Source organism: Larimichthys crocea, chromosome VIII, assembly GCF_000972845.2.
Source record: "Larimichthys crocea isolate SSNF chromosome VIII, L_crocea_2.0, whole genome shotgun sequence".
NCBI lineage: Eukaryota > Metazoa > Chordata > Actinopteri > Sciaenidae > Larimichthys > Larimichthys crocea.
In genome coordinates, this window is record NC_040018.1 from 13,329,246 (window position 1) to 13,341,356 (window position 12,111).

Sequence of the window (12,111 nt, forward strand, 5' to 3'; positions counted from 1 at the left end):
GTTGGATGAGGATTAGCTATGACAGTTGGTTTGTTCAACTCAAATCAAACTACATGTTTTTGATGAACATTCAGGTCTATTTACTTCCTGACTACATTATCGTCCTTGTAACCTTGTGTAAAGTTGCCCTTCCACAGTTTTAAAAACAAACATGCTTCCAGCCCCCACACACAGAGTCTCTTGCCTCAGGACAAGTCAAGACAAGTCAAGGTGAACTGGGTCTCTCCTGCTTTGCATATCTTTACATACTGTGCACTTATGTACACCACTGTCATCCCTTATGTTTCTTTTTTTTTTTCCCATTTTAGTTGCCAATGTTACTTTTATTTCCTTCCCCTATTTGAAATCAGGAACTGTAACTTCTTACCGCCACAGACAGTAATAATTATTATTCATTTTAATTAACTTTCATTGTATTAGTATTAATACAATTAGTATTATATTGTGTTGGTATTGTTTTGTCATGGTGTGTGTCTTTGTTGCCACTCCTTTAATGCATCAGAGTTTAAAAAAAGGAAGTTTTTGTTCTCACAAGTAAAATAAGACGTCATTAGCAGAAATTACAGTGTTAATCCCTCACTGTCACAGCAAGCCACAACATGCTTGCAAAACGTCCTTCTTCTTCCTCAGTGTCTATTCTGACGTGAAGCACTATTTTTTTCTTGATATGCACATCCATAAACAAGTGATCCGGGTCCAAGGCTCCTCATTTAAAGCACTTTTTGCACATTTTGAACAACATAAAAGGAGCTGCGTAATATTTGCACTTTTACTTACAGACAATAGACTGTAACAAGCATCTTGCCCAGATCTACAGGCCCAAAATAAGTTTTTACTCATTTTCATTTTCAGTAAAATAGTCTAACAAAGGCCATGACACACTTATTCATCTTTGTGATAACTGTGTTTGCATAATCTTGGCCACATTATTTCCCAGTCAGCTGTGGTTTTGCCTCACTAATCATTACAGACAATCAGACAGATTCCAAATTCTGAATCGTCTATACCAAATCTTCTCAACTAATTAATATCTGAAGGCGTAGGCTCGGCCTAGCTCTGGAAGGAGCTTGACCACATAAATCTTAAAAATTGCTTAATCAAAATAAAACTTGTCAGGACAGAAACACAGCAGGCCTGAGCAGACCTGCAGATTTAGCCGTTTTTTTTTTTAATTTGCTGTGATTGTTTTGAAATGATTTCTCAGCATACCGAACTTTTGCTGTTGGGTTTCTAGTCCCACATTCATTCGCTCTTTATTGTTCTGTTGTCAACATCTCTGAGTGCCTTAAGGCTGGGACAGACCTTCCCAGTGTATGCAAAATGCTGACCCACTGCCAGCTATTTTATCTGTTTATTCCCACTTTCTTATCAATAGAGTCAACAGCTTCCATCAGAAATCAGTCCATAAGTATACCTCTGTGCCACAAGCTATTTTTAAATCAGTCCTCACTGTGATTGTAGGTGGACTGTGCAGTGCGTGTACATGCACTGTGCAAATGAAGATGGACTGGAGTGTTTACACTTGGTTTTAAGGTTAAAATGTGAATGGGGCAGTAAGATTACAAGTGGACAGCGGTCAATACAACTGTATTGACCACCAAGAAACATCCAATCCAATCACTCAAACCACTTCCAGAGTTGGTCTGGTAGAAAGTTAACCATATATCTTTTGTTGTGTAAGCGCTATTGTGACCTGATGTGTCCCTGACAAGAAAATATGTCATCGGTGCATGACATGGCTTTGGTTTTGGTGACAGCGGTGACAACTAGCCTGCATGAAACAAATCTGGCGCTCGTTCGGAGAAAGGCCGGCGTAATAACGTAATTCATGCAGGTAGGTTTGAACTTCTTGTGGCAGTAACGAAATTTGAAGTGGACTGGAGATACATGATAGGCATACTGTCGACGTGGATGGTTTCTTGGCTATTCATGCCTGTTCAGATCACCAAAATGCATTTTAAACCAAATGTAAACAGGTTCTTTCTCTTTCAGTCACTTGCTCAATTGTCTTATCTATAAGACTGGTTAGCAGTAACTTCCTGGTGTCTCCGTTGGTTGTCTGGCAACTGCTGGGAGCCAAGAAATAGTCTGCCACACACATTTTTAACATTTTTGACATTTGTACAGATTAAACAAACAAGATATAATTGTTGAGTTTTAGAGGTGCTTGTTCGTGGATTTTGTGCTTGTTTGTGGAGCCATAAGCAATGTTCCGCCTTTTTCCCGTCGAAAATAAACTTACTGACCTCACTTTTACTGTAAAGCCATTAAAACAAAACTAAATTAGTTTTGCTATGAATCCTCTCCAGCTTCAGATCAGATGTGGTTAGCATGGCAGCTTGGTGATGTCACACCGTGTGCTGTATGCAGGCGTTGTTGCCAAAGGCTCTTCCTGTTGCCTCAGCACGGTTTTCCTGTGAGCCGGTCAGAAATGCCTGTGTTGGCACACCAAACGCTTTGTCGAACCGTTCTATTACTGGAGGTTGTTAATACATCCGTGGGTGTGCGTGTGTATGTGTGTGTGGTCACATCTGATACAGAAGAAAAAAATGAGTCACTTGAGACCTGATTTTATTGGAAGTGTTACAGTATGTTCCAGTATATGAGTATAGACATGGTCTTTTTGTGTGTGTGTGTGTGTGTGTGTGTGTGTGTGTGTGTGTGTGTGTGTGTGTTGTCCTCTTTAAATAGTTTGAATTCCACTGCTTTCCAAAGGCACGCTTTCATGTTAAGCTCAGCTCGTCTGTTTCGTCTTTTCGAGTCCACTGGTAAACACAGAGCCAGAGGTAGATGTGTTGCAGAGTTTGACTTTATTTTTCTCAGATGTATTCACTCCTCTAACAGTAACACAGACTCCAGTGCACTGCTGTAACTATGAGCCGGGTGGTTTGACCCTCACAGGATCCTCTGTGAGCTGTTTTGTAAAGTCACGATAGTGGTGGTTGTTTGTTGAAAGCAAATCATGTAAACTGATGCCTGGAGGTCATTCCTGATCACTTTGGGATTAACTGAACTGTATGAGCTACATGCCACAAACTCTTGGCCTGGTGTGACATAAATGACAAAGCCTGAACTGAAATCTGGCAGACTGTCACTTTGACAAATGAGTGTGGAGAAAGAATAATGAGACCTTTTCAAAAAGCTGTCAGAAGTCAGAGATTATTGGGACAGCAGGGAGTTATAGCCAAAATAGAAAATGTTTACATTTCTGGCAAAAGTGGAAATACTTGGTCACTGCTGTCTTTTTATTTGGGATTGACCTAATTAAAATCTGCAGCCACACATTCTTCACTGTAGTTGCTTCATTATCTGGGTTATATAAACTATTTATGGTATTAACTGGAACTAATTTGCTTTTGGCACAAAAAAATATGTATTTTCTTATTTGCTTTGATGTTTTATCTGTGCACTCTTCTTCTGTCCACAGTGATCCAGCGGATTCACCTTTTTTCAAGTATTCTTATCACCAGTCTAAGCAGCCTTTACTGTTTGGGCAGTAAGATGAGTATAAGGTGGTTAAGGCTAGGAAGATGTCAATGTATGATGCATGTGCTCATTTAAATATAAAACTGTTGTAAAGATGTACACTAGCGGTCATTCTCGAGTTTGCTTGCTGTTGCTGTTAAACAATCAAATGTGCGGTTGTGATGCGTTAGTAAAGCTATGACTGATATTTATCGGGCACAGGAGTACTGTGATTTCACACATCCTCTCTGCTCTCGTGTGGTAATTCACGTCTGTTTCTACATCAGGCGAACATTTGATTAAACTCAGTGATGGAGTCATGATCCTTCCTGTATACAGTCACTGTTTAAATGCTTATTATTATAAAACATCCAGCAACAATGGCTGCCATTGTGCAGTAGGCTTGAGGGTAACCAATTTCTTTCAACATATTTGCGTCATCAAGAGTGGCGTAATCGCTGGATTTATTAGTGACAGATTCTGCAGTCAAATTGAAAGTTGTGTGACCTGTTATAGCTGTTCCCTAGATGAAACACTTACTCCGTTACTGTTCCAGGTAGTTAGTGAGAGAATTATTTACCACCATCACCATAAATGATCTGTATTGACCTACAGTGAAATAATATAGAACCCTCAGATAGTCTGATTTAGATATGACACATAACTTCTTACAACAGATGTCGATTACTTTAACTGCTAACACTGTATGATAAGAGTTCACACGTCTAACCAATGCAGTGTTAATGAATGATGCATGACTTCACATAAAATATCAAGAACTCATGTAGTTCAGTATTAACAAATTGATCAAGGTACCTTTAGGTTAAATGTTATTAGTAATTTATGAATATTGAAAATAATCTCTGTGGTTTTTAAAGCATCCACTAGTGCCTTTAAGTCCAAATAGTACCTCTTAAAACATGAATGTGTGTTTGAAAACAGAAATTTTGGAGGAAATTTTGGGGAAAATGGTGGGAGCATTACATGCAGGCTGTACTTTCCTTAACATGTCGTCACATTACCTGCGAGTGGCCCAAATCAATGGACGCATTCTTTTCTGGTTATCACTGATGTTATGTATTGGCTCCTCTTGCATGCGGCCTTTCCCATGTGCTGCCTGTCATTGAACAAATAGTGTAGACGCCTACTGGATTTTTTTCACTTCCTCGCACATGCTCATCATACCATTTTTAACAGTAAGCGTGCTTCTTTGACAGGTTTTTCCAGCTTATAAATAAACTCTTAGCTGGAAGTTTATTAGTTACACCAGGATAAAACTATTGCAGTCTGATACAGCCGTCCTGCAGTACGACTTAACATCATGCAGGTTATGATGTCGAATTTTTTGTTTAAACTGTTGTAGAGAGGTGATCATCTGTTTTCAGTTTGTGTTGCTGTTGAATCATATTGTGTTACAGTGATATTTTGTCTGCCTTCATTGATACTGTAAATTTAACAGCATTAACCTCGATATTGATATAATGATATCATTTTGGGATGACTCAGGAAGTATGCACATACAAGAACATTGAGAAAGAAAGTCATTAGAAAACTTAGATATGCCCAAGTTTGTGTCACTTAATACAGACCAGAAAACTTACATCACAATATTGAAGCATCAAAATTCCAGCCAATCATAATTGTGTATGACATAAATGTGAATTAAGCTATGGATAAGTTCAGGAAGTGTTTGTTTGTAATTAATCAGTTGTAATCAGTCAAAAACTAATTTCATGACCAGAGGTTTGATATATTATACACTTATCCGTGTCTTAGATTCAGAAGCAATATATTAATTAAGCATGATTGGTGTACTACTCATATTATAAAGGGTGTTACTTGGCATGGAGATGATTCATATTTTTCCCACAATCTATAATTGTGTAGAATCCTGTCACTCTTAGTGCTCAGTATTTCATCTGAGTTTGAATTAATGCTGTTTTATTTTCTAATTTTCTCTCCATTATCTCATGCGAGACTCAAAAGCTCAAAAGACTTGTCCCCAGATCTGTGTTGCTATGGAGTCCCTGGCAGCCTTCATGTAGGCTTGGCTGTAAACATTTCAGGGTTGTTGTACATGGTTTGCTGCAGGTGCCAGCCCCTTCACTGTTTTTTTTCTCTTCGCTGCTCGGAAAAATGTCCGAATATACTGTCAAGGTGAGCTTAATCTTTCCCGTCATTTTTGTGTTCAGGGGTATTCTACCAAGTTCAACATGTATGTCTTTTCCGCATAGACTGGATTAAAAAGAAACTAACATAAGTATGTTTCTCATGGCTTCATTTCTGCTTGACAGGATTCCACATGACTATACCACTAACCTGTTGAGCGAGTTGAAGTACAGAAAAGGGTCTGGGAGCACAGTAAACAAGGCAGTGAGAGGGAGAGCGGTAGGTGGAGTGGAGGAGGGGGGACAGAAGGGGAGTTAAATCAGTCACTCAGCCAAAAAACCAGTGCCACGCCCCAGGTGCCAGGGCTAGTAAGAGCAAGCAGCAGGAATGTGAGGGAAATGAATGGGAGTGTAAGTCCTGCCATTCACATGGTGAGTGCTTTCTTTTTTCACCTTTAGGCTGCACTACTTACCATATAAACATATCGCAGGGAATGGTGTGGGTACGAAAAGCAAAAATATTTGACTTTTGGCTACAAAAATATCAAACTTTACGTGTATGTGGTCTGTTAGTCGTCCTCCTGTGTGTGTGGAATAAATTTGTAAATCAGTTAATGAAAGTTCAGTTGATATTTATCAAAATGTATTAATATCATGGGTAGAGCTGATCCAAACTAACCACATGAGCATGGTGCCTGTCAGTGTGAACATTTTTGGTCAGGCTTTAATCTGTTATTATGATGATCACAGACGGACAGAAAATGAAAGGTTCTCTTCAGTGGTCTGCACAACATGACTGCAGTCTTAAGTTAAAATCAAAACATCACGTGGTGTGAGTGAGTCAGTTTATTTCCCAGCTAACGAGGCTGACCTTTTTACGTTTTTTTGATCTCCTCCTGTGTGAAAGGAACAGTGTTTTGTCACATGTAAATAAAGAATTGCACTCCCTGTCTGCTTACGAGGAAACAAATATGCGTCAAAATAAGAACTTTTTTCAGTCTTTAAAAAAAAACGTCAAGGGAGTGTGGAAACACTTTGAACAGGCCAGCCAGTGATTCGAGAGAAGAGTACATATTTTCTGTCTGTGCGGTTGGCAATCTGTTTACTGGAAGGGTTGCTCACTCGGAGCACATGTTGCTGCATGTGCAGTCAGTCAGTAGTGTAGAGTTAGAGTTAAAGTGCAAATGCAGGGGTAGAGAAAGTGTTTTTGTGGAGGCAGTGGTGGGCGTTTGTGTGCATGCATGTGTGTCTGTGATTTTGTTTGGAGAACTTAGCAAATAACCAGTAAAACCACACTAGAATCCTGTGTGTATGTGTGGTTCACTGTGAGTTATACGAGTTTGCCGAGTCCAGATTTAAGCTCCCTTTCTGGGAACCAGCATTCCCTGCTCTTCTAAAGCGAGCTGTAAGAGACTGGAGGGCTTTGGGAATGGAGAGGCATGGGCTGGTTTCAGTATGTCCCAGGTTTGTCTATTGTACACAGCGAGTGGTAACAATGGGAGGGTTAAGTATCTGATATACACACCAAACCCCGGGACTCAGCTGCAAGTAATTAAAGCTGGCAGTTGGCAGAGAAGAGAGTCAGGCGACTGTAATGGCCGCTCTAAGTTCATACCATAATATTTGGATGATGAATTAGGCTGCTAGTAAAAGTGTTGTCATGCTGTTGACCCAAGGCTTTCTCCCCTCCCCATGTCCTGTTGGCCCTGAGGGAGGCACAGAGAGGAGAGAAAAAGGCTCTATACGACCCTGCTGCCTGTTTGTAATGAGATCTGCTGTTTATTTGGTATGCTGCAGCATTTGTTTTTACCTCAATAGGCTCGTCATTTTGTGCCTTTTGTGCTTTTGTTTTGGTCCTCCTCAAGATGTATTCAGCCCTGAGTTTAGGGAGCTCTATTGGCAGAATATGGCAGAAATTGAATACAACACTTCTTGGAAGGAGAGAGTGAGGCAAAGAGTATTCAACAAATCCTGCATGGCGGACCTTTTTAATATAATTGACAATGTTGAGGAAAGACGTCCATAACCAAGAGAAGATGTAGCTTGGGTATTAGCATTAAACCTTATTGCTGATTATTCTTTATTTAAATCAAAGACCAGTCGACCAAGATACATACTGAGCAGGACATTTTCACCTCTTCCAGTGGCTATTGGTAAAATCAAAACATATCATCTGGAAATATACTAATTGTTGTCATAAGTAACACTAATACTAATTAAGGTAAATATATATCCTGACAATGAAGAAACTGGAACCAGAGAAAAGATGAAAAATAATTTAATCAACTAACTGTTGCAGCGTTAGTCACAAGCCTTAAAGGGGAACTCCAATTTTACACTTTTTACGTGCTGTAAAAAATCTGTGAAAGCGTGGCATAACACGTTCAAATCTCCACAAAACTGTTCAGGTTTTTAAAAAAATCTATTTCTGCTTCTACTCCATCAGTTTGTTCAAGAGTTGATCAGCAAACAAATCATGCATTACACTTTTGGGTTTGTTTTAAATTAATGCAATCTGTAAACAGTTGTGAGTTGAGTTTGTAAGCTAGAAATGGAAACGTTGAGCACCTGAACTGATTGTTATTGTGCATTGTTCTCATATTTGTATGAATATTTCTATGTCATTTATCGTATTTGATGCAACCAGTTGTTAGGGTGTGCTCTTGCATAAGAGTTGTGACGTAAGATTGCTGTATGTGTAACTCTGTGATTACAACACAAACAAAATCTGTGAAATTGTATTTCTGAAGAGAAACGACTTAAAACGACGATATCATGTCTTTTTAAAAATAAAAATAAAAATTAATTTCATCTTGTCTACAACAAGGTGGTCATTGAGCTGACACACAATTCGCAGTCGAGCTGTCACCCTGTCATCCCTTTAATTTGTTCTCACTTCTTGTTTCAACAGAATCGGCGTATGATCTTCTTCCCAGAGAGCTACAGTTGCCTTTCACCACTCAGCAAAACCCAAAAGTCATGAGTCAAAAGAGCGGCGGAGAGGCAGGGCCTCCCCCTTCGGCTGCTCTAGCATCAGGTAGGATCCTGCTCCCTCATATCTTTATTTTATCCTCTGCGAGCAGGACTGATCATGCCCCACCCCAAAGAAACACAATTCGTGTAACCGTCTGTAGCTACGGGCAAACAAAGACCTGACCTGCCTCCCGTTTTGTTCCTAATTCCAAGAAACCCAAAACAAAACCAAGTGCTTAACAAGGAAGTTGTCATTGGCGTTAAATCATCTGAGAGTCAATCTATCTGTACCTGCTGGTACGTTGAAATATTTGGTCGAGGAGATTTTTTGTTGTGAATACTTGTGTTCCACTGTTTGTTGTGATCTCTTGCAGCAACAAAGTGTTGAAGTGTTGAAATATAGCTGATGTATTGCAGGTTCAGGTTTTGTGATTCAGATTACAAAAGAGATTAATGGTTTAAACCGTGCACAGTACACAATAATGATTAGAGAGCCTAATTCGACTTATTATTCACAGTGTTATTCACAAGCACAACATACTTGGTTGTTTTTTTCCCCCTTTTTTAGTGAATTAGGAAGCTTTGAGTGGCTGTAATCACCTTGTTGACCATTTTGTACTTCCAAGGTGGTTATTGTTCACACAAGAAAATCATACTGGCAGAAGAACACAGTCCAAAAATTAGATATACTTAAAGTGTGCACCGATTTTTTTTTTTTTAAAGATTATTTTTTGGCCTTTATTTTGATAGAGACAGCTAAAGAGTGACAGGAAATGTGGGGAGAGAGAGAGATGGGGAATGACATGCGGGAAAGAGCCACAGGTCGGATTCGAAACCTGGGCTTCCGCAGCAAGGACTGAGCCTTCGCTTCTCTACCAACTGACCTTAACACTGCCCCGGAAAAGATGCACTTTAGATGAATCACATGGATGACTGATGATTAGACAGTATTTTATTTAAACAGGTTTTGTATCAGTTTCTGGAAAAAGTTAAGTTTCACTGAATTGAGCACTTGGATTGTTTGCTTTTATGCTGACATTACACATTGCAAATGCACAAAACAGGATGACCGCACAGCACATCCGCAATACAGGACACACAGGTCTGAGGCATATTTTAAGAATCATCTTTAGTTCTGAGAAATCTCAGCATATTCTTCCTGTTTTCTTTGACCCCTCACGTTTTCATTTTGCATTCTCTTCATACATAGTGGTGTCCAAAAATATGAAACTTACTTCTGAGAAGTGAAGGCTTAGCCTTCCTCCCAGCTCTCACATGATTAAGAACTAGCAGAGAGAGTGTTATTAGTGACCTTTTCTTAATTTGTAACAGTTTTTGCGGTTTTAAAATGTTTAATGGTGCTTATATCATGTGATTGGGGTTCAAAAACTCATAACCCACCTCTCAACATCTGTAATGCCATTGCACAGCTAGCATTTGTTCGTAGATTTGAGTTGTTTTTGTATGTTTTTATGTCTGTGTTTTGAAACTTGCTCAGACTGAGACTACCTCCACGTTTTATGTGCCTCCCTTTCTTTCTGGCTGTGTGTTTTGCAAACTAATGAGTCACCAAACAATCCAGAATGTCAACAGCAGTCTAACTCCTTTTTACAATCTGCAACTTAACCAGACTTTTCCCCCACTCTTCATCTAGTTCATTGTAACTATTTGAATGCTTTTGGAAATTACAGTGTATGTCAGCATGCTGGAGCAACATTTTCTGACAAACAAAATAGCCTGTGTTATTATGATTTTTAAAAAAAAATCTGAATACATTTTTGCTGTTCAGCTCTTATTGCTCATTCGCTGTCTCATTTTTATATTCCAGGAAGTTCCCTCTGAAGCAGGGAGTGTCTGCATATAAAATGGTCTGCAGTTCTCTGCTTCATAGGTCAGAAGCTTGTTTATTTTGTCTCTGTGGCTACGTTCAGTCCCAACGAAATTAACTTTTGTAGCAAAAAAAAGAGAAAAAGTAATAAGAAATAAGAAGAAAAGCCCAAAATAAAAGCTCCAATAATTGGCATGCATCATATTGTACATTGTTTTGAACTTCCCTCTCCATTTTATCATTTTGTCAGTTCAACATGAGCCAAATGCTAGTAATAATAATAAACTCATTCACCTTTTTTGGTTTGGTTTTTTTTATTGCAAATTCATTTATTCAGCATATAAAAAAATACTATACACATACTATACATTTAAAATCTTAAGATTTTTTTTTTAGCAACACAGGCACACACATGTAAGATTCATTGAAAAGGGGGAAATTTAAATTGGACAAAAAAAAAAAAAGCCAAAAAGAAACAATCATGAACAAATTTTGCTGCTTGAATGGGACTGCTAGCCAACACTGGTTGGGATGCCTTTATTCACTGTCTAATTATTTGCACTGTAGATGCCATGTCCACTTCTATGACCATGGAAGGCCCCCGCAGTGCTTTTTCCACCTCTTCCAGCTCCACCATCCATTCCAGTACTTCAGCAAGTGACCAGAAACAAGTTCACAGCAGTAATGTTGACCCAGAAGACCCCAGGAGCAGCAGAGCGGTACCAGAAGTTGTCGGAGCAGAAGGTGGGAATGGTAATTGCAGCGGTGGCGGGAACTGCAGGGGTAGCAGCGAGCTAGGAGGAGGAAGAGGCGCAACATCCCAGGAGCCCCAACCACATCTCCAGATGACCCCATCTAAACGTCGCACCGTACTGAACATCTCTCCACCTCCACAAGACCTGCTTGATGATAGCCGTATGTCCTGCCAGGATGAAGCATCCGTGGACTCAGAGCAGAGTAACAGCATCTGGATGGATGACTCTCTCTCCAACTTCAGCATCATGAGCTCCATCTCTTACAATGACAACACAGAGGTGCCACGAAAGTCTCGTAAACGTACCCCTCGCCAGAGACCTGGTCCTAAGTCAGTACGTGCAGGGGAAGCCAGCATGGATGTGTTTGATGCAGACAGTGCCAAAGGTCCACACTTTGTCTTGTCACAGCTAGGCCCGGACAACAAGAGTGGATCAAAAGGAAGGTTTGTGTAACCTTATATATATATATTTAGTTTGCAATACTACATTAGTCACAACTGAACAACAATAATGTATTTTAGGTTCTTTCTTTGTGAAGTGAACACTCTGCAAAGTCATCCAATAGTCCAGATTGGACCCTGTATGTTTCACGCCCTGTGGACAAAACGATTGATCAATGCATCTGCAAAAACAATAATCAGATTAGTTTATAATGAAAATGATTATTAGTTGCAGAGCCAAGAACAGAGCTCAAAAATCTTCCATTTCTGTTCAATTGGATTCAGACTCCACTTAACAACAAGTAGTTAATTGACTTTTTGTTGCCATCATATTCTCTCAGTGGGAGTTGTACACTTAGGTGGGTACTTAATTCCGTGTTACTATTGTCTCAAAGGCCCTTCTGGATAATCTCATGCAGCACTCATCCTGACTGCCAGAATAGGTATATATAGGAAATGACACATTACACAACAGATGGAAATCTTCAACAAACTACTCTGGCTCTAAATTTCCCACCACACTTTGAGTGAAGAAGAGCGGT

The 12,111-nt window shown here is 39.5% G+C and overlaps 1 protein-coding gene across 3 annotated transcripts in view; it reads left to right on the forward strand.

Moving 5' to 3' along the window:
• The window catches only part of nfat5b (nuclear factor of activated T cells 5b), a 33,708-nt gene that overhangs the window by 8,944 nt on the left and 12,653 nt on the right, over nucleotides 1–12,111 (forward strand). The window contains exons 2-4 of one of the 3 annotated variants that reach the window (XM_027281364.1): nucleotides 5,760–5,853; nucleotides 8,485–8,610; nucleotides 10,942–11,572. In XM_027281364.1, coding sequence (XP_027137165.1) covers nucleotides 8,553–8,610; nucleotides 10,942–11,572 — 689 coding nt within the window. In that variant the 5' untranslated portion in view covers nucleotides 5,760–5,853; nucleotides 8,485–8,552. Of the gene's footprint in view, nucleotides 1–5,759; nucleotides 5,854–8,484; nucleotides 8,611–10,374; nucleotides 10,438–10,941; nucleotides 11,573–12,111 lie in introns of those variants that run through there. The other 2 variants (XM_019270512.2, XM_019270511.2) reach the window with 2 other exon arrangements.